This window comes from Podarcis melisellensis (assembly GCF_964234715.1).
Source record: "Podarcis melisellensis genome assembly, chromosome: 14".
Lineage (NCBI taxonomy): Eukaryota > Metazoa > Chordata > Lepidosauria > Squamata > Lacertidae > Podarcis > Podarcis melisellensis.
The window spans coordinates 27072367-27095863 of NC_138546.1; the positions used below are offsets into that span (position 1 = coordinate 27072367).

General features: G+C 44.5%; 1 protein-coding gene across 9 annotated transcripts in view; it reads right to left on the reverse strand.

Moving 5' to 3' along the window:
• MAP2K5 (mitogen-activated protein kinase kinase 5) overlaps nucleotides 1–21763 on the reverse strand; it is a 129433-nt gene extending 107670 nt beyond the window's left edge. For 5 of the 9 annotated variants that reach the window (XM_081888609.1, XM_081888607.1, XM_081888611.1 and 2 more), the window contains exons 1-6: nucleotides 20685–20903; nucleotides 15056–15104; nucleotides 9906–9973; nucleotides 6160–6229; nucleotides 3542–3582; nucleotides 2612–2679 (exon numbers count right to left, since the gene is read on the reverse strand). In XM_081888609.1, the coding sequence (XP_081744735.1) occupies nucleotides 2612–2679; nucleotides 3542–3582; nucleotides 6160–6229; nucleotides 9906–9973; nucleotides 15056–15104; nucleotides 20685–20888 (500 nt within the window). In that variant the 5' untranslated portion in view covers nucleotides 20889–20903. Of the gene's footprint in view, nucleotides 1–2611; nucleotides 2680–3541; nucleotides 3583–6159; nucleotides 6230–9905; nucleotides 9974–15055; nucleotides 15105–20684; nucleotides 20904–21186 lie in introns of those variants that run through there. The other 4 variants (XM_081888614.1, XM_081888612.1, XM_081888610.1 and 1 more) reach the window with 3 other exon arrangements.
• Nucleotides 21764–23497: the final 1734 nt, after the last annotated feature.

A 23497-nucleotide genomic window follows, 5' to 3' on the forward strand; every position in this document is an offset into this window, starting at 1 on the left:
GTGAATGCAGCTGTATTCTTGACAGGCATGAGTGTCTTATCATCGATCATGTTGACTGAAATTAAAAACATGTATATGGTATCTTTGTTCTTTAATAAGCCTCTTGTCTGCTGGACTACTTTAAAGAAACTTTGCCAAATGAAAAGTATACTGATCTTGTCATCTCTTGCAACCAACTGTTTTGTGAACATGAAACGGAGGCAGGCTGTCAATGACTTCAAAACAGTCATTCCTAATGCAGGCAGGTTTTGGAAAATGAAAGTCAATTAACTGCCCCATTAGATGTCAGCTTCTACAGAAGGCACTGCTTGCAGGGCAGTTTCAGAACCAGCTTAAAGTATGTGAAGAAAACAACTGACCACAGAAGGGGGGAAGGGACTTGCTTTAATATGACTTAATAAGCTTTAATAATTTTGTAATAATAATAATTTCCTAATACTTTGCTGATAATTCTTCTCCTCTCGGTAAGCAATAGTTTTGATTCTGACTCTAGACCAATGCAGGTTTCACATACAACACAGAATGACCTCCCCTGCATTAGGGTACTGTGGCATTTAGCTGAGGTAACGGACAAAGTTCTTTCCTTGCATTTCCTAATAGAAACAGGTAACAGAAGAATCATTCTCTCTCGCAAGCCTTTCCTTATATATTCTTCAGTGACTCCTCTTCTTTCATTTCTGCAACAGAGCAGAAGTAACCAACATGGAATCCTTGGACTACAATTCCCATTATCCCTAACCATTGGTCATGTTGGTTTGGGCTAATGGGAACTATAGTCCAACATCTGGAGGGCAGCATATTGGCTACCCTTGACTTAGAGGATTCCTACAGGTCTCAGGCCTCAGCTGCTTGCTTTAATTTTTCTTTAGTATTTCTCCCTGGCACCGCAAGGCTTCACTCATTGTCAGTTCTTTAACCACCTTTACACAAAACAAAACCAATTGTTCTGTCCATCACCCCTTGAACTTCTGGCCCATCATAATCTTACAGAACTCTCAATGAGACAGAAACGTTCTGAAGCAGAAGACAAAACGTATAACCTGTAAAAACCTCTCCTCCATTTCTCTGAGGTAGCCCTATCCTTTCCATAGACTTGCAAAACTGGATCCATCTTTGTCTCTTCCCTTTCCTTTGGCCCACCACATCCAAGCTGTGCCCATATCCTGCAGCCTTTCTGTTTCCCCTTTACCAAGACCCACCCTTTCTTCTGCCTATTGATAAAATCAACCGGCCATGGATCTTGCTATAGCTGTGGTCTTCAGCTGATTTAGAACACCTATGAATTTCCCCCCTCGAGCAAGGATAGCCACTTGAGTGACAAGAGAAGATAACAGCAGAACAGTATTGTTCTGTATCACATAATATTCCCAAATGGGTCAGGAACAGTCCACTATAATATAGGAAACTTAAAGTGCAGTGTCTTTAACAGGGCTGGGCGATATCAGCTTTTCAGTGTTGTGATATACCATCAGCCAAACATCGCGGTCTGGCAATATACCGTGACGTTGAAAAAATAAACCGCATTGGCTTCAGCCTGTCAGGCACCAGGTAAAATTGCCACAGCTCTCACCATGGAAGCTAAGGCGGTTTCATCCCAGCGCCTAGCGGGGTGGGACAAAGCAGGTTGTTTGTACAGCTCAGCTGGGGCGCAGGAAGGCTCTCAATCCCCAGGTGAGCCATCCCCTGTGCTCTCCCTGCTCACAGACAAGCAGGGAGAACATTGGGGATCCTTTGTGAGGTTCTGCTGGGAATGGGGTGCTTCCTTCACTTGCGTAGGAGCCAGCGCTGGGCTTGGGGATCCTTTAATTGCTTGGCTGAAAAGAGGGAGGAACAAGTTGTATCAGCGCTTCTCCCTCTGTGCAGTATGAGGGCAGAGTGGGATGGCGATTACACTCAGTGATATATTGCTGGTGAAACTGCCACTGTTCCTGAGTCCTTCAGCTAGCAACGTTTGCTGGAGGAAGTCGCTAGCAGAGGGACTCAGAAGTGGTGGCGGTTTTATCAGCGATATATCTGCTCCTCATACTGGTCCTGGGCAATATATTTCCCAGGCCTAGTCTTTAAGTTGCTTGATTCACAAGACTTCACTCGTTGGGTCACTAACATTCCCAATTTGCAGAGGCTGAAAAAGAGATGAGCTGCTCAGAACCCAGTAAGTCAATGGCTTGGAAGGGTCTTGAAATCTGGTCTCCGAGATCCTTGCCCACAATCACTGTGCAATATATCAAACTGGCTGCCTGATTTCCTACACTGCAATCCATGTAGAGACAACTAGTATTAATCACATAGGAGAATAAAAACCCTGCCTGCCCCATGTGAAACAACCATAAACACAGGATGTCTATATGCCCACTATAGAGCATGCTAAGTTCTGGACTGGGGCAACTGTGCAGAGAGCACCTCAAAGAAATAGGTTGTCGAAAGGCACAACAGCCTCAAAGACTTAACATTGCTTTCGACAAGCCACAAAACCTTGCTGAAAACTGGTCAACCAAATCCCCCTGAAGTTATCTGGCATTTCCTTATTTGCTCCTGTTAATTACTATGCAGAAATCACTTCTCGGGTTCTGCTTTAATAAAACGCATGCACACTCTTCCCTTCAATTCTTACCTATTGCTTGGAAGGGAGTCCGGGACGGCTGTGCCACTATTGTTAGCAGACCCTGCTCGCGTATTTACCTGCAGGCAGGAAAGGAATCTTTATCAGTTGTTTCTATTCCGAGGACATGGTTCTAATTAACCTTTAATTTGCCATGAATTTCCTATTTTCTCTAGGAAGGTTAATTAGCTAGTTGCCCATGGTAGAAAGCCACCCTCTATGTAGGTTACCACATTGTGTTATCAAGGAATCATGCTCTTTTATTCACTCTGCATTTGAAATGCTTGGTTAAGTAATACAATCAAGAACAGGCACACAATAAGGCTTTCATTTCATTCCTATTAAATACATCTTGCTCATTCCTCCCCTCCCCTGTGTGACCATTTTGCAGTAATATATCAATTACATTTGTCTAATATGTCACTAGAAAGGCTGAGATATACTCTGCACAACTGTGTATCGTTCGTAATTTGAGATTCATGTAACATTACACAGATGCGTATCGATAAAATGCAAGTTAAAACATAAATATTGCACAATGTTTGGGCTATGCTTAAACCAGTATAGATTAAGTACGTCAAAATTAATATGATCTTCTTTCTTTGTTACAGATCGTTGGCACAGCCCAGGAGCACAGCTCCTGCACAACTCTGATGTCTGAATGGGGCACCAGAAGGAGGAGGAGCACCTTATTTCAGAGAGAGAAAGCAAGAGAGAGAGAACAAAAGCAAGAAAAGAAACAAATTTCAGTCACTGATAAACCACACAACTTATTCTGATAGCACAGTCAACAGCATACGGAAGGAATCTTTCCTCCACAACGTTTTTAAAAAATCTGCTTGTCAAAGCTCAGAAAGTACCATTTTGTTTGACATTTCAATAAGTGGAACACAGCATTGCAAATCCATCTAAGTTTAATGAAACGATTATTGAAATTCCTACCTTCAGGCCATGTATGTTCCGTTTCCCTGGAGGTTTGCAGGCTGAAACAGTAATTGACTAAATTGTAGAACACATCAGGGCCATTTACAAATTTGCTCAAAATGAATTTTTTTTTTTTTAAAGAATGAGAGTGATACCAAAATTAGTAGAGAGAGAAAATGATTGAGATATGGTTCCCAAAACCCAAAGCAGGAATTACGAAGAAGTGTTTCTAGACCTGCAGGAATGAGCATTTAAAGAAAGATTTGTATTCTGAAAACCAGCTAATATAAATTCTAATTTTATCTTAAATTTCATCAAAATCAATATAACTGTGAGTCATAATGAACATCTTCTAATCCAATTCCCAGTAACTCCTATGTGTTTTTCATTCCTTTTCAGTGTTTTAACTAAACATTTTCTTCAGGAGATGCTGTTTTTAGCAGAGGTGATCAAAATACATTTGGGGTGGGTGAGGGTAAATGATGGCACAGCTATGCCAACGTGCCAGACACCCACACCATGTAACTGGGATCAATGCTGCCGGCACATTTTGTTCTGCATTTTCCACACTGAAAATCCAAAGATGGAGTTTCAAATTTGACTGCCTTAGGACACCAAGGAGCAGGCATGGCATAAATTGAGATGATCTCCTTGGTTATTTACACAAAACCCATGACAGGCTGTTATGAAATATAGGTTTTTAAGATGAAGTACTGCAGAGTGAGAAAGAATTATTTTCTTAAAACCTTTCAAACTCCACATTGACTTTTTCCCCGCCCTCCCGGCCCCCCCATGCAGTGGATATGCTTTTGTCAAATGTTAAAGCCACAAAGGCTTCGAGCTATATGTTACGGACAGTTCCCATTTTAAAACTACAGTGCCCTACAAATTGTATGTTAAAGGGCCTGTCAATTTTGATTGATTGTCTGGGAAAGGATGAATTTGATTTTTTCCCCTTCTCCACACCACCCATTCTCAGAAATACATGCATTTCACTCCAGCTTTTGACAGGAGGAAACAATGCTATTTATTAGTCAAAAGGACACATATGATAGTTATTAAACACAGCAGTTAGGATCAGCCCATGCAATTTAAGCTATGGAAAATATTACCATTATATTTTTAAATAAGAAATAACGGATTGCTAGTTTAAGGGCAAAAGCTGGGAGGGAAATCTGAAAAGCAGCCAATGAAAATGCAATCAGCCATTCCTAATTTGGGGGTGGAAGGGCCAGAATAGTGAATAATATTTTAGTATTAAATATTTAACCAAGTGTCCTTTCTTTGCAGGTTATATACTAGTAACAAACTTCATTAGGTGCAGAGTTAAGCCCTGATTGGAGAACAATTTAAAATTCCACAATCAATTTCCAGCACACAGCATCACGGCAACCTTAACTCTGGATAGCAGTGGGGTAACTTCAGGAATTGCAAGCTTCATTTTTGGTGCTTTAAGCTGCAATCCTAACCCCATTTTAACCCTTAGGAGTAAGACCCATTGAACTGAATAGCATATACCTCTGGGTAGACATGGTTAGGATTGCACTACAAATTATTTCATCCCTTTGATTTAATTCTGAGCCCTGTGGGTTTCCACCCGACTCCTACCTCCACTAAATAAAAACTAAACAGGCTTATCTGCATTTAATGAGTTACATGTTCTAACCCAATTGCATGCACACCTTTAAACTATTTCTATCTTACAAACAGATTTCAAGTACTTGTTACAAAAACGTGCTTCGCCAAAAAAGATGGAGCAGACATAGGGCAAATTTGCGCTTTAGAAAATTCTCTTTTTATACTTGCATCTGGGATGCACTGGAAAGAGCTTTGAAATTGACATAGTGAGCCTTCCTCTCACTGGTGGGATCCACAAAGATTGCATGCTGCCCTCATCAAGAATGAAAAAGGACCTCTACATCCTAAACCCACATTCTCTTCCACACAACTGATCTCTAAACTGCCAGTGCTGTCAAGACTCTTTTTGAGATCTTATTAGCATGTGTTAGAGAATCCTGTTGGTTAATTGCCCAATTCAAACTTCAGAGAGTTACAAGTAATGAAAAGTCTAGAGTGTTTTTAATTGGAAAGCTTGTGTTATGATTATTTGTATACTATCAGTTAACTGATGAAGAGTATAATTTTTAATTATTTTAATTAATTTATTGCAAGGACATTTACTTAGAGAATTTAAAGCCATCTCTCTTAACAACTATACTTTCAGAGATGGGAAAGGGGAAAATTACATATCGTGTTAAGATACATGTGTTAAGAAAAGATCCCCCTTAGACCAGGTATTGACAAGATTCCAATTTTTGCTGTCCCACGCAAATAGCAAAGAAGTGGACCACCCAACAGAGTTAGTGGTTGCTAGCTGCATAGGCCTGACGGCATCTGTACGCATTCACACCTTTACACTCACCATTTTTAAATGGGCACAAGTTGTACAATGCAAACTAAAATCTGGTCTGGAGAATGACTTTTTATCTGCAGAAACTGTGGTGTCCCCAGAATAATGGATTCCTCCTTCCAAAATTAAGACATAAATGTGACATTACATGCCTCTGAACCCGTAATCACCGATAAAGCAGCTTATAGATACATTGGCTGGCAATTAAAACTTTTTAAAACATTACCTCTTGGATAGATCTGCAGAGGCACTATTAACTGTCCATTTACTTCCTGTTCCATGACTGTGGTGTAATACTACAAAAAGATGTGTGAGAAAGAGAGAAATCACTCAGTTATATACACAGACTGGCAACAGTGTGTCTCCCTGAATTCAACAGTTCCAGAGAGATCATGCTAATTGCAGCAAAGAGATTGACTAATGCTCTTTCTTTCAGCTGTCACCAAGACATTTTGCCCTCTTTGTTGAATTCACAGCAGTATTTTGTTTTTTAAAGTGGCAACTGAACCCTTGCTTACTGACTGCAAAAGAACAACTGTAAAGGGGTTTCCAATTTCCTACAGGGGCGGTTTTAAGACTTTAGTATTAACTTTAAAAGGGACGCAGGTGGCGCTGTGGGCTAAAGCCTCAGCGCCTAGGACTTGCCGATCGAAAGGTCGGCGGTTCGAATCCCTGCGGCGGGGTGCGCTCCCGCTGCTCGGTCCCAGCGCCTGCCAACCTAGCAGTTCGAAAGCACCTCTGGGTGCAAGTAGATAAATAGGGACCGCTTACCAGCGGGAAGGTAAACGGCGTTTCCGTGTGCGGCTCTGGCTCGCCAGATGCAGCTTTGTCACACTGGCCACGTGACCCGGAAGTGTCTCCGGACAGCGCTGGCCCCTGGCCTCTTAAGTGAGATGGGCGCACAACCCCAGAGTCTGTCAAGACTGGCCCGTACGGGCAGGGGTATCTTTACCTTTACCTTATTAACTTTAAAGGCCCTAAACAGTTTGGGACCAAGGTGTCTGAAAGAGTTTCTACTCCTGCACAGACCCGCCTGATCCCTACAATCAGCTGCAGATGCCCTCCTGGTTGTGCCACAAGCTGCATTTGTCCGTTTACCAACAACCGCAAACTGTTTTTTACCACAATTGAATATTTTGTATTTCTATTTGTGTAAATCGCCTGGAAATGGCAACAGTGATATATAAATATTTTGAAATAAGCCAAGCATGGTAAGCTTTATCATTTCTATAGCCTTGCAAGGAGCTTCACAATTATCATTATCCTTTTTTCTTTACTTGAGTCTGCACAATAGGCCAGCAATGCCTCAGATTTACTCACAGGGAACCCCACTACCTTTGAAATGGCCACTACCTTTGAAAAAGGCTTAAACGCACACATGCAGACGTCTGCCAGTAGTCAAGAGTGTTAAATCCAACCTCTTTCACATAGTAGATGCAAAGGACGAACCGAGATGGCCAACATTTGTATATTCTCTGCTGTTACCAGGGGTGTAGAAGCAGCTGGCCGGCCAACACTGGCAAGAAAATCCTGGGCAAAATGGATCTTGGGCCTAATCTAGGTAAGACAGTTCTTCGTTCTAACAGAAGATGGGAAGCTGTGAATTGACCAAGCTGTCCAGAAACTCAAGAGCTGAATGGAGATTTGAATCCCCATAGACTGCCCATGTTCTACACCAGGATGGCTAACCTTTGGTCCTCCAGATGTTGCTGGACTACAATTCTCATCATACTTGGTCATGAGGGTTGGAGGGTAACACGCTAGCCACCCCTGCTCTACTCTGTATGCTGGACCATGGTGTCATTCTCCTCTAGCAAGAAGCAGAGAAAAGTAGCAAGAGCTTAAAAGCAGATATCTGAGATATGCTCCAAGGGCCAGTACCAGCCTCAGAACCCAGATTATAACAGTGCAACTCCCACTCATTTCATTGGGGCTTACACCACAGAGGTTCATAGTAGATTTTGCCCTATGTTTCTTTAAAAATAAAAAAGTAATGTCGCTTTCTCCATTACTCAAACAGAGATGACAAGTAAATGAAATATCAATCATGTCAGCTGTCAACCTTTTGGGACAGCAATAACTGTTAACAAGTAGTCTGGAAAAATTGTCCAAAAATGATTTGTCCTCCACATATGAGCACTTGAGGTTGCCATGGAAAGTTAAGATGCCAGTGGCTATTTGGAACATTGTTCAGGTATTCTTTTTAATGGAAAATTTGCCAGTTATTGATCCAAAACGTGTACCCTTTGCTTCCAGATGGCTGCGAGCAACTTTCCAATCAGTGGCTGTCAAAAAAATTACTGCCTTTTTATACCAATAGAAGGCAATGGTGGCAGTGCAGCCCTACTGTCACTTAATGCCTCTCTCTTAATTAACCAAAAATACCATAAGAAATTCATTCATTCATTGCTATAGGGATTATAAAATAGGTTGTTGGTTTTCTAAAACACCTTTTTGTCTTATATAGCAAATTTAATATGGCATTACTTTCAAACAGCTTGTGGCAGTTTCTGAACAACCTTGGAATATATGTGGTTCACATGTGAACCAAAACAAAGCCTTTGCCAAAGCTGACCTCTATTATATCATTTATTTCTCAGTTAAAAACAAAACTTCAGTTTGCTTTGATAATAGCATAGCCTGAAAAGGCCTGGCACTCACTCCTGCAGGCTGCAACTTCTCAAAATTATGATGTTATGACTCATATACCATACCAAACTCCCTGCAGTTTCAGGGGCAATTTGCCATGCAGAATGAGTGGACTGGGCATTAGTGAAACACAAGTCCAAAACCCTCTTGAGTGCACAGAGTGAGTTGCATGCTTTTTTAGACAAGGGACATAAGTTCCTCTGTACACAAGCTTTCCTTCAGTGGGAAGGGCAGTGGGGATAGGTATTCCAGCAGTCCTCCCTTCATTGAAATGACTGGGAATTTGCTGCACACCGTGAAGTTCCAAGTGGACATTGGAGACTCCTTTTGCATAAGGAACCCCTGGGTTAGGTTATCAGAGCACAATGTAGAATTCAGGTCTACACTGAAGAACTGTCAATCATTGTGTATGTTTTTAGGAAGAAAAGATATGGAAGACCAATGAATTGTGTTAACTCTATTTTAATTGGGGGGAGGGGAGATAATAGCTAAACTCACGCTCATTTATAAAACACAAAGGACAAGTCATTTATAAAGTTATATATAAGTCATTGGGATTCAATGAATAACCTTGTTTTCATATTTTTACAGTTATTAAAAGACAATACATCTTTAAAATCTTCTCTGCCTGCTGAGCCTGCAGCTAAAATATAACTCTTCTGAGAGAAGGGGTGAAAAAGTCTCCAGATGAAAGCAGATTTTGTTTTTAAAAAGCACATTTTTTTAGAGCCGAGGGGTTCATTTTTAATGAGCCGTTACTTTAAGTACTGCATAAAAAAACGCAAGAAATTGATAGTCCATTTAGTTTGCACTATATCTAATGCAAAAGTCATTAGGATGCATTACTCTCAATGTTCATGATATGATCTGTAAGTGTAGTTGCTTTTTTTTCTCTAAAAAAGGAATGAGCACTTCAAAGTTTCATGTGAGATCTCTGTACCAAACCAATAGAATAAATAAATAAATAATACATCCTCCGTTTGCTTTTTAACAGAAAAACACCAGAAAAAGGGATGGAGGAGGAATGAATGAATCTGATCAGAAGCCACCAGAAGCATCTGCAAAAGTCAGACTGAAATGAAGTCATAGGATTCTTTGTATCTGCCATTCAGTTCAAAGTTTCTTATTCAGGAGATGTGGATTATGGCTGAAATCTCACATGATTATTTATGTATTTACTGAATAAAATTTATATACTGCTTGACTGTAAAAAAACAAAACCCCTCAATAATTCACCAAAAAAACCCCACAACCCCAATAGCACTATTAGTAAAATCAATTAAAACATTCAAAAAATTAAAACTAGCTATAGGAAATACCTACATAGGACAGCATCGCTTTCATTTCTTCATCACTTCGAACAGTAATCCTATCACCATCTTCATCTTCATCTGTAAAAAAGCCCATGTCTTTAGAATTATTCGTTTAAAAAGAATAGCACACATTTTACAAAAAGGAACCTTATGTTGTATGCCTTAGCAAACAAAAGTGGACAGTGAATGGATTTTAAATCAATAACAAATCAAGGCAAAAGGATAAGACTGCACTGTTAACCAAATAAATTTCAGATGTATAGTATTTCCTAGTACAGTATAGCCCATAAAAAGCTTCCTTACACCAAACCAAATCACCGGCCCATTTAGCTCAATAACTATCTACACCAGCCCTACACAAGCCTTTCTCAAACGTGGATCTCCATATGGTGTTGGACTACAACTCCCATCTTCCCTAGCAAGCAGAATCAAGGGCCAGGAAGTATGGGAGTTGTAATCCAACAACATCTGGGGACCCAAGATTGAAAAAGGCTTGACTATACTGACTGGCACTGGCTCTACAAGGTTTCAGACAGAGGTTTCTCCCATCCCTACTTGGAGATACCAGTGATTGAATCTGGGAGCCTCTGCATGCAAAGCAGGTGCTCTTCCACTGAACTATGTCCTCCCCCAAATAAGGAGAGAGTGAACAAGAACAGAATGCTGAAAGTCATACAAGTGTTATACCTTCTGATACAGTCGTACCTCGGGTTAAGAACTCAATTCGTTCTGGAGATCCGTTCTTAACCTGAGGTACCACTTTAGATAATGGGGCCTCCTGCTGCCGCTGCGCCACCGCAGCACAATTTCTGTTCTAATCCTGAAGCAAAGTTCTTAACCCGAGGTACTATTTCTGGGTTAGCGGAGTCTGTAACCTGAAGCATCTGTAACCCGAGGTACCACTGTATGGCCTACAGCTTCACATCCTGTGTATATTTTTTTTCCTGCCAAGGATGATTTACATTTATTCAGATAGAATTAAATGGCTATAGAATTTCAGGTCATAACATAATAATAATAATAATAATAATAATAATAATAATAATAATAATAATAATTTATTATTTATACCCCGCCCATCTGGCTGGGCCTCCCCAGCCACTCTGGGCAGCTTCCATAAAAACCAAAAATACAGTAAAATCACACGTTAAAAACTTCCCTGAACAGGACTGCCTTAAGATGTCTTCTGAATGTCAGGTAGTTGTTTATTGCTTTGACATCTGCTGGAAGGGCGTTCCACAGGGTGGGCGCCACTACCGAGAAGGCCCTCTGCCTGGTTCCCTGTAGCTTTGCTTCTCGCAAGGGAACCGCCAGAAGGCCCTCGGCGCTGGACCTCAGCGTCCGGGCAGAATGATGGGGGTGGAGACGCTCCTTCAGGTATACTGGACCGAGGCCGTTTAGGCTGGCTTTAAAGGTCAGCACCAACACTTTGAATTGTGCTCGGAAACATACTGGGAGCCAATGTAGGTCTTTCAAGACCGGTGTTATATGGTCTCGGCGGCCGCTCCCAGTCACCAGTCTAGCTGTCGCATTCTGGATTAGTTGTAGTTTCCGAGTCACCTTCAAAGGTAGCCCCACGTAGAGTGCATTGCAGTAGTCCAAGCGGGAGATAACCAGAGCATGCACCACTCTGGCGAGACAGTCCGCAGGCAGATAGGGTCTCAGCCTACGTACCAGATGGAGCTGGTAAACAGCTGCCCTGGACACAGATTTGACCTGTGCCTCCATGGACAGCTGTGAGTCCAAAATGACTCCCAGGCTGCGCACCTGGTCCTTCAGGGGCACAGTTACCCCATTCAGGACCAGGGAATCCTCCACACCTGCCCGCCTCCTGTCCCCCAGAAACAGTACTTCTGTCTTGTCAGGATTCAACCTCAATCTGTTAGCCGCCATCCATCCTCCAACCGCCTCCAGACACTCACACAGGACCTTCACTGCCCTCATTGGTTCTGATTTAAAAGAGAGGTAGAGCTGGGTATCATCTGCATACTGATGAACACCCAGCCCAAACCTCCTGATGATCTCTCCCAGTGGCTGCATGTAGATGTTGAAAAGCATGGGGGAGAGGACAGAACCCTGAGGCACCCCACAAGTGAGAGCCCAGGGGTCTGAACACTCATCCCCCACCACCACTTTCTGAACACGGCCCAGGAGGAAGGAGCGGAACCACAGTAGGACAGTGCCCCCAGCTCCCAGCCCCTCAAGACGGTCCAGAAGGATGTTATGGTCGATGGTATCAAACGCCACTGAGAGATCCAGCAGAACTAGGAAACAGCTCTCACCTTTGTCCCTAGCCCGCCGGAGATCATCAACCAGTGCGACCAAGGCAGTTTCAGTCCCATGATGAGGCCTGAATCCCGACTGGAAGAACTATTATGTTCATATATACAGGTGTTAATGCTCTAGGAAGTTAGATTTAGGATAAACATTAGGGAGAAGTATGGTTGCAAAGGCAACCATAGGAGATGCTGTCCTTCCTACTTGCTCCCCGCCCCCCATTCCTTCGCATTGTCAAAATATAGATTAAACTCTTTGGGACAGAAGCTTGTCCATTTTTGCTTATCTTATTCTGTAAACTCTGTGCTGCAGCCACAATGCTGTGGGTAGAAGATACCCTGGTGTCAAACTAGAAAATTCATTATATAACAAGGGTTGGCAGAAAGTAAATCAGGATCTACCCATAGATCCAAGTGATTTGAAGTAAATCAGTAAGGATCTCTGACTCTCAGCTGTTTAAGAACACAGCAACAACACAGTGAAAAATGCTGGGGTGGGGGAGAGTGGATTGTTGCGTGAAAGGACTATGGCCCAAGTTCCGTTCTGCCACTAAAAGCACATTTCTGTGTTCGGAATTCTAAAGTGTTTGCCTTCTGCACCTGGCTCCAGTTGGAGGATCTTGGGGTTCTGGTGAAGAAGATGAAAGCATGAAATCTGCTTTTCCCCTGCTCTGCAACACCATTTCTCAAAAGGAGACAGGAACACAAGCCTTCATTTAAAAATATAGTTTTTTGTATCTTCAACAGAAGCCATTAGAATAGTAACTGCTATGAAAATTCTCAACACAATCTGACTCTGAATGAATAGAGCTATTAAAAAAGAACAGAACAGAAAAGAAAACAGAATCCTGTTAAAACAGACACCTTGAAGGAATATTTTGTCGTGAGGGGCCACCATTTGAAAAGCCAATTGAAACAACTAAGAAAGCACTTCATTACTGTAGATTAGCTCTAAAAGCAACACAAGCTTTGGAATCCTCAGGTAAAGCACAGTGTCTTTCGTGTTCTTAACACAGAAACATTTCTGCACAAGACAGATGGTTGATGGGTATTAAAGGAAGTAGGGTCTGTCTAAAACAAAAGAGCATAATTTGTTATTTGGAGGTGGGGGGAAACCTACTAGACACTGTATTTCTCAGATTAAGTAGGAAGATTTTTTACCACCCCACTGGGAATAAAATGTATGGAATCACCCTCAAAATGATTCTGCTCAACACAAAGGTTCAGAAGGGGTTTACCAAGCCCCTCTGCTTGCCTAGAGCACAAACAACATGATATCCCAGCCCATTACGGAAGCAAAAGTAGAACTAAAATAAAATAAAGCCTGGATTTTACTAATGTCACATCCTCATAAGACACCAAATAGAATGCAGCAGATGGCAGTCAAATATTCCAGAGCAATCTTTGCAAAAGATGCAGTGTGTCATGCACAATGCAAAACGGTTTGGGATAAAAGGGCCATAACGAGCCATATGTCGTTAGTCGTTTTATTTGTAGCAACATGGCGTACAACAGCGAAAGGCCCATCAAGGTCCAATGGTGAGGGAGAACTACAGCCCCAGGTAGAGGCAGACACAGAAGACACACTGGAGATAGCAATAACTAAGCAAACAGGAGAGAAAGCTGCTGTGGATAGCAATTAAATGCCTCCGAGAAAGCCATCAAGTAGCTGAGAAGATGCTTAAACCAGTAAATTTCAGGCCTTCAGCATGGAGAAGATAACCCTGAAACCAAGCAGCATCAATATACGTTAACATATTTCTGATGCCACTTAAATGGCAGGGGAAACAATGTCATGCCGGTGTAAAATGACAGGGTAAAACCAAGAACTGGAAAGCACAGCAGCAGATGTGAAATCTATATGTCAAGGCAAGTTCTGCCTAAAGGTGTCAGTAATGTGGATTACTGCTCCGGCTGCAGTGCCTGCTCCTGGCACACAAGAGGTTGATGCACAAAGCAGGAAAGCTGAAAGGACAGTCTTGGCAGCAAGCAGATGTCTTCACACAAACAGTTATAAAAAGCTTGACCAGACCCAAACTCTTAAAACCCTTTCCATGTCTCAAGACCTCTTCCCCAGCAATAGAATAATTATTAATAATAAAATAATGCTTATCCCTAACTGTTCACGGCAAGTGTGAAATCTCTATATAACAATCGTGTGAGCCATGCCAGTCTCATTTCCCACATATTACAGACTGAGGGCAAGGGAGTGGGCCTGAAAGATAGCAGCTTGCTTAAGACCACCCATTAGGTTCATAGCTGAGCTGAGGTTTGAACCTAAGGTATCCAATCCATAGTGTACGGTCTCTACCATTACTTTACACAGCCTAGTACTGACAGTTCTGCCATCAAGAGCTAGATATCAGGAACTTGCACAGATTAAGCTTTTGGAGACTTGAGCTGAGACAATAGATGTTCTCCCACTAACAGAATGATCAGGGATGAGAGCCCCCTGATTCTAGAGAATATGACATTTCAGCAACCAATCTAATGTTCTACATTTGTACACTCCACTCTTCTGAAAGCTAGCTACTGATTTCTGCTTTTAATAATAATAATAAAATCTGAAAATTAAAATCTCAGCCTACAAAGCCTCCAGGTACTTTATACTTTTCATTTAATTTGAGCAATATAATTGCAGCGCGCACAAAGAGCACTGTAAGGTCATGCTGGTAATTAAAGCTATATTGTAGAAATATGCACTCTCAAAATGTGATTAAATAATAAAATATTACTTAGCTTGGGATCATCATTAAACTTGCATTCATATATAAATATTTAACTGTAGCATATCTGAACATAAACAATGTGTAGTTGTCATTTTTTTAAATAAATAATGCGAGTACTGAGCCATCCTCAGACTCATATTCATACTCATACTCACATTCAAAGGCTGTTGTCGTCGCATCAGGCAGAACCTGACTGATCACATCCTGCAAAATAAATATAAAAATGGAGACAGAGTGAGCTATATTTTTATCAACCCTTTTTGTAGAACCAGTTACTTTCAGATCCTTTATTAGCACATTCACTGGTTTTTCTCTCTTGCTGCTGGAATAGAAGATACCAATAGCAAAACCAAGTCACAGGACCATAGAGTTAGAAGTCGCCTCAAGGGTCATCTAGTCCAATTACCTCCCCTACCAATGCAGAAAACCTGCTCATCTAGCAATTTAGACAGGAGGGCCATCCAGTCTCTGCTTTTAAACTTCTAACAAAAAATAGAGTCCACCACCTTCTGAGACAGTCTGTTACTGTTGAATAGCTCCTTTCAAGTTCTTCCAAATATTTAGCCAATATGACCAATCATGTAATTTGAACCCATTAAGTCATCCCCTGGAGCAACAGAACACAAATTTGCACCATCATTTATGTGAAACCCCTTAAAATGTATTGCATTGCCTCTTTAACATCACTTCCTAAGGCTCTTCTCCCTTGGATTTCTTCCCCCTTCAACCTTTCCTCATAAGAGTCTCTAGACCAATCATGATCTTTGTCATCCTCCTCTGGAAATGTTCATTTGGCAATACTTTTCTTAAACTGAGGTGCCCCAGAAATTGGCACAGTATGTCAAAGAAGATCCAACCAAGGTCTGAGTTTTACTTCTTATGCCCTGGACACTATACTTTTCTTCATGTAGCCAAGAATCCCATTAGCCATTTTAACCACTGCATACTCTTGCTGGCCTGTGGTTTACTAAAATCCCAGATACTCTTCACATCTACCGCTGCAAGGTTAGGGGGTCACCCGTCCTTTATTTGTGCATCAGATTTTGTATACTCAAATGCAAAACTCTACATTTATCTCAGATAAAATTCATTCTGTACACTAAGTTGGATCCTCCAGCCACTTTGGTGTCACCTGCAGATTGGGTGTACCTTCATCCAAATATTTTCCTTCATCATGCGTTCAGTAAGCATGTGTCAAGTATACTGCCACAGAAGAAGACACTCTAATCCAGCGTTAGAAACTCCCCTTGGTCTAGGCGTGTTTTGCGACAGGGAATTTTATTAATGTGAGCAGTTTCTGAGCTCTGGGCGCAGTACTGCACCTAAGATTTCAGATTAAACTGCCACTGCTGGAAGGAAAGGAGCACCTTTTTCTGCTTCCTGATTTCCAGCCACTCTCTGAAGACTGGAGAAGAGACCCTCATAAGAATATAAGGGGGTGGGGCAGGGCTTTGTTTTTTGCAGTCTTCAGATGAGGACTAGACCAGTGTTTCCCAACCTTTTTTGGGCAAAGGCACACTTGTTTCATGAAAAAAATCTCGAGGCACACCACCATGCCAGATGGGGAAAGGTCACTTTTTACTTATGTAAAAAAAAATAAAAAAATAGTAACAGCATAGAAGGTAATGGTAGATGACTGTTAGGGTCTCCCCCCAAATGCAGAATTCTATTAATATCTTCCTTAGCGAGCCGCGTTAACCCCTGTAATGCTTTCTATAGAGTAAGCATAGGGGACACTGGGGGATGTGGAACCAAGGGGGCAGTGGGCCAAAAGAGTTTGGGATCTACTGCTTTAAACAGAAATAAGAGCCAGTGGGTTCTTCCTTTTTTAAAGTATCGTTTCAGTGGGGACAGCAGTCCGGATTTCCAAAAAGCGGCGCTTTTTTGCGTCTGAGCAAAGAAGAGAGAGAGGGGAAAAAAGAGAGAGAGATTGATTTGTGGCTGCGCAAAGGGGGGAGGAGCCCAGGAGTAAAAGTAGGAAGGACAAAGGGAGGGGAAAGGAAAGTTAATAGAAGGAAAGGCGGGTGGGAGAGAAAGAGAAAGAAAGAGGGAAGGAAGGGGGGAAGAGAAGTGGAAAGGAGGGAGACCGAGGCGGGGGAGAAGCGTCTGGAGAGTTGCTCCGAAGTTTGGGGGGCCGCGGGGGTGGGCGCGCGTCCCAGGAGGCGGAGGCCAGCCCGGGCTGGGAGCCGCGCCACGGCCCGGGGGCGGTAGGCGGACCGCGGCTCCTAGGATGTGGAAAGGGGACGGCGGCGCAGGGGGAGGAGACCCGCATGGCTAGGGCAGCGCGCAGGGGGAGGGGAGCGGGCCGGAGGCGGGCGAGGGGGGCCGTGATCCCGCGCGCCGCGAACATGGCCTCCTTCCCCGCGGGCCCCGCCGAGCCCCCCGGCCGGAGGAGAGCAGAGGCAGGAGGAGGAGGACGAAGGCGCTGCCGAGGAGGCGCGCCAACTTCTGCCAACTTCGGCGTCTGCCCCGTCGCCGCAGGCTCCTCCCGGCCGAGAGCCAGAGGACGGCGGAGGAGCAGGAGGAGGAGGATCGGGTTTGGCGACGGCTGCTGCGCCCTCTCCAAGCGCGGGGCTGGCCTCCGCCGCGCCCGATCCTCCGCGCTCGCCGCGCTTCTCGGCGGAGCAGGTCTCGTGCAGGTGCGAGGCGCTGCTGCAGGCGGGCGACCCCGGCTGGCTGGGCCGCTTCCTGGGCTCGCTGCCGCCCGACGCCGAGGCACCGTGCCTGGAGGCGCAGGCGGGCGAGAGCCTGGCCAAGGCGCGCGCGCTGCTGGCCTTCCAGCGCGGCGACTTCGCCGAGCTCTACCGCCTGGTGCAGAGCCGGCGATGGGATGTGGGAGGGAGTTCGCTCGCCGCCCCGCGCATGCCTATGTGGGGCACGTTACAGCCCCGTGACGTCAGCGCCACGCAGGCAGCCAGGCAGGCAGACGGCGAGAGCCCCGCGCTGGGCGGCCTCTCCTCGCCGCCGCCCCGCCTCTCGCCGCCCGACTCACCCGCCTCCCTCCCACGGCACACCAGGCAACGTCTCGCGGCACACTAGTGTGCCGCGGAACACCGGTTGGGAAACACTGGACTAGACCATGTGAGTTATGGACATAAGATTTTAGCTGCAGTTCATTCATTTTCGGCTTTGTATTCTTGTTATTAAAAAAAAGCATGCCTAGACACTCCACTGTGGCGCCCATAACCTAGGTTTAAGGTGCTATTTAGCTCCTAGCTTTCTTATCTCAGTTTCTAACACTGCTCTAATCCAACTCTCTCTCCCTAGGAAGACAAAACTACTCATACTCTATTAAAGTAACTGAATGCTGAACATACACTAACCTGGAGGCAAACTCAAGTGCAGAAATGACTATTTGGCTAGATAATAAATAAATAAATAAAATGTACCTTAAGAACCCAGTTTCTAAAATACATGCCAAGTTTTACTTCACTAGTGTCAGATGTTACCAGCCTCACTAGGAAAATGGCCTTTGGTACGCTTTAAGCTAATGTGAAAGTGCCACTGACAAGAATGTAAACAGGGTGATCTGGAAATCTGAGTTGGGAAAGTAGCCATTATCTTCAAAGTCTATACATGATAAATGATGTAAAGTTTGGGTTCACAAAGAAACAGCAGAGCATCTTTTTCCTTTTACCACAGGTCAGCCTTCTTTAACTGCACATACAAAAGACTGGTTGAACCACATTAAAAGTTTGTTTTTACATGACTCTCTGAGTACTAGATCAGCCCAAGGAGAGAAAAACAAAAAGCTCAAGACTCAGCACTCTAAAAGGGAAGCCATTGTGGACATTGGAAGCTCAGGTGTATAGCCAAAAATTTGTCCCTTCTTGCAAAAGAAAGGGATTGTTCCAGATTCTTAAGCAGTATTCTTTTCAGAATCCAGACTCACCTTTTGCCTAAATGTGCATTTGGGGACCTTCATAACTTTTTTGCTGTTGCCACCCACCTTAGGTCAGGCTGTGACCTAGTAGCGGATCCTAACTTTGTTGGCATCCATCTGTCTCAAGAGACAATGGAGTGTGCCTCTGGGGGTGAAGTCAAACCTCTGTGTTAGCAGCACCAAAAAACCCTCTCTGGGGTATATGGAGGTCCTGGGCTGCCCAGATGACAGGACCCCCCCCCTTTGGCCTCACTGATCAACCAGCTGAACCTAAATATTAGAGAACCTCAGAAATATTTACCAGAACTTTTTTTGTGAAAACTGTCTATGTGATGCAAGAAGAACGTAGAGCAGGTCTGCCTGCTGGTTTTGGTTAATTTCATACAAATCTACCACGCATCACCAGCTTTCTGCACTGTAGAAGAAGTTGCCATCATTCAAAAGTTTAAAAAAATGTTCTTTCTTTTAACTATGCTGCAGTTCTATGCACAGACCTTGGGAGCAAGCACCATTGAACTTCTTTCCAAGTAAACATGCATGGGACAAATTATCACACTACATGCACTAACTGATTTACCAATGTGTATTTGTGCTATCTATGTTTCTTGCAAATGCTTCCATGTCCCACTACAGGTGTTAATGAAATCATATCACCAGTCTGCTACTATAAAACATTAAAAGCAATACCCATTTAACATATATTTAAGAACTAATTATCCTTTGCAGACACTAGTTATTCTCATTGCCATTAAAGTCCCATCTTACAAATTTCTCCTTTACATATCTGCCAACTAAGATTGCACTTCACAATCTAACAAGGTGGGCTTGAGTCCATAAAAACCTATGCCATAATACATTCATATGGGCTCATCCACACTTCCGTTTCTCCTGTGATTTCCTGGCACTGGTCCAAGAGAATTTTCATTTGCCCCCTTGCTCTCCCCTGGAAAATCCACTGTTTACTGCTGAATCAGAATAAACATCAACCCACAGTTTGCTCTGATTCAAACTTAGTCTTGTAAGGTGCCACGAGACTCTGACTGTTTTTCCTGCAGGAGACTAACACAACTAGGTAAAGGTAAAGGGACCCCTGACAGTTACGTAAGTCCAGTTGCGGACGACTCTGGTGTTGCGGTGCTCATCTCGCTTTACTGGCTGAGGGAGCCGACATTTGTCCGCAGACAGCTTCCGGGCCATGTGGCCAGCATGACTAAGCTGCTTCTGGTGAACCAGAGCAGCACATGGAAACGCTGTCTACCTTCCCGCCAGAGTGGTACCTATTTATCTACTTGCACTTTGACGTGCTTTTGAACTGCTAGGTTCGCAGGAGCAGGGGCCAAACAACGGGAGCTCACCCTGTTGCGGGGATTCGGCAAGCCCTAGGCTCTGTGGTTTAGGCCACAACTACTCATCTTCACGTGCCTGGAGTTGCACACCACATCACAAGTCATTATTGCTATAAAAAAAAGGAGCGGGGAGTTATTATTATTAAAATTGTGATCTGGGAAGTCTAGTCTATTCACTAACCCAAAACAATATGCTGATGGAGAGGAAGCAATTCTGAAGGCTTTATTACATTTCTCTCCCAGACCTGTGTTTCAGAAAAGCTGGTGCATCTTGTGCCTTTTGACTACTCTGATAAAGTGGTGCTTCCAGATGGGTGTGTATTTATTAAAATATTTGTATACCCCTATATCATTAAAAAAATATCAAAACACTTTATAGCAATAAAAACATAAAAAATATGTAATAAAACCATTGGAACGTTAAGAACATGACTGGATTTGGGCCCTTCATGTGTACAGCATCCACAGGACACAGGCATCAAAATGCCAACACCCAACGTAACCAGGTTAACACTTTCCAAGGAAAATGTGATAAATTTCCAACAACCAGTTTACAATCTGGATGCAGAATTCCCCGTCATTCTCTGAAACCTCCCTAAGTGGAAGAGGAGCTTCCAATTCACTGGACAAAACTGAAATTCTCCATTGCTGCAACTGAAAAGAGGGGGAGCCTGGGTCTACTTCGCAGCAGCTGCGGGGTAGTGTGGGATGGAGATAACCACCTGTTAATCCGGGGTTGTGGGTGGGGGGAGAAGGCATGCAAAACAAACCCCACGGAACAAGCAAGAAGATATCCCAACCCCACATCTCCAATAAGGGTAGTTGCGGTGTTTCGAAACCGAAGCCTCCCACCGGAAGGCGGTGGAAATGCGGGGTAAGTGGCAGGGAAGAAGCCACCGCTACTCCGCCAAATGCCCCCGGGATAGCGCAATAGACAGCGCACCCGGGGCACCCACCCACCCATATTTCCCTGGCACCTCACACCCGAGCCAATGGGGAGGGGTACCCCGAGTGACACCCCCCACCCCCAGCCCCATATTCCTCGTCTCTCACTCACCAGGACGTCCCTGAAGAGCAGCTGAGGCGCCGGGTGGACCGTCCAGTCCACGGCGCCGCCGTCCGGGACGCGGATGCGGATGACCAGCGCCGGGTTGGGGGGCTCCATGGCGGGGCTGGGGCCGGCGGCTGAGGCGGCGTCGGCGTCGCCCACGGCCAGTAAGAGCATCCCCGGAGCAGCCGCCGGGGCCGAGCGAGACGGAGCGGGCGAGGGAGGCTCGCTCACATGGCTTGCCCGGACTAGGCCGAGGCGGGCCTGAGAGGAAGGCAGGAAGAAGGAGCCGGGCGGGATTCCCCCCCAGGCGCGGCTAGGCCCAGGCGGGCGCCTTCGTCGCGGAGAGGAAGGCTGGGAAAGCTGAGGGGAGGCGCCGGCGATGGTGCAGCCGCCGCTGCGCCGGGGAAGGGGGCAGCCGGGCAGGAGTTCGCCGGGGCAGGAAGGCCCCTTCGCCGCAACGGGGACGGCCTCCTAAGCCGGGCCTCGCCCCCGCCGGCGCCACAGCAGCCCCTTTTCCCTTCAAGGGCTGGAGGCTCCGATGCCCCGCGGAATGACTCTTTCTTTCTCCCCCCCCCCCGCCCGCTGCTCACCCTAGTTAGGCCGCCTTTGCTAAACGTCACCCATGCCGCGTCTCCCCCCCCCCCAAGCGTACACGGCGGATATTTCCTGATCGTTCAAATACAGACTTATTTATTTTTTGAAGTCTCTTTTCCCGTATTTTTGCATTGTGTGCAGAAACCCACAATGAAAACCACCACTATTTGTGTGCGCGTGCTACGTAGGTTGCATATATATATTATATATACATATATGCCATAGCAAAACTTTTTCCATCAGCTCCACCGAAAGGACCAGCAGCTTTCAGCTTCTCCTCTTCCTGAAAGTCTTTTCTTTCACAGCAGGTCATTCCAAGAACTCTGTAAGTAATGTATGTGTTTTGTACACACCAAGCCTTTAAAGAGCATTCCAAACACATGCTTTTCCCTCCAGGCATTCTGGGCATCGGAATTTACCCCCTCACGGTTGCAATTCCCAGCAACCCTTAACAAACTGCAGCACCCCGAATTTATTTGAAAGGGAAAGAATATGTTTGAATGTCCTTTTACAGGTACTGTATAATGTGTAGCTGTGTTTGTGTTTTTCCTCCTCCCCTCCACATTCTCTTTCCTTTTGTGTTGTGTCTTTGGAACTAAAGTTGAGAGCAGGGACTCACATATCATTGACATTTGTAAGCTGCTGTAGAAGCCTGATTTGGCTGAAGATTGAGAGTATTGAAAAAAGCGAAAACATTAAAAAGCTTTTACAGCATCTCTCTCACACACACCATGTGGCTGCATATGTATTTTATATGTCCCTTACATTTAAAGTGCACTGCTTTCCCCAAAGAATCCTGGTACTTTCCCCAAAGAATTGGGCGGTGCACAATGTGGTTTGATCTTTTGAGGGCCTTCTCAGTAGTGGGGCCCGTCCTGTTCAACGCCCTCCCTTCAGGTGTCAAGAAAAGAAACAACAATCAGACTTTTATAAGATATCTGAAGGCAACCCTGTTTAGGGAAATTTTTAAGGATTGATGTCTTTATTATGTTTTTAGATAGGTTGTAAGCCTATCTGGAAACCCAGCCAGATGGGGGGGTATAAATAATAAAATTATTATTATTATTATTATCCCAGACAAATCGCAGCTGACACATTCTAATTCTGTTATGAATTTGGATTGGTGGGGGGCCAGATTTCCCTAAATTCCTGGATATAGTAAATGTTAGAATTAATAAAGGTTGGATTAAACTTTGCCAAACACAGAACCCCCCTGGATTTAGAGCTGGCTAAATACGCATGGCCCTTCAAGGAGGGCAAGACAGCCAGGCAAGGGGAGCTGCTGCCCCTTCTTTGCTGGGTGCTAGTGGGAAGAGGCAAAGGGCAGGTTCAGGGTTTCAACTTTGAATGACATAGGCTAGGGGAGGCCCTTCCTATCAGTTAGCAAGGAGAAGGAGGATTGGGGCAGAACTCCATGTGAGCGGGGGGGGGGGGGAATGACAGGCTGGAACTAAGAAACACTGAAGGTGGCTTTTTGCTGTCTTATGAATCCAATGCTGCCCTTAAGCCAGACGCTCCAAGAATGTGAACGCAATCCCTCCATCTATATATGTGCAAATAAAACCATATTTCAAAAAGACACCACAGTCTCTTGGTGTGCCTCCTTGTCCCAAAAGGGAACACAGACTGAACTCCACATGCTGCAACCCCTGTAATGTTGCGTCGCTCGTGGAGATTGGGGTGGCGTGTTACAGTATTGTGCAGACTTCTTCAATGGCTAGTG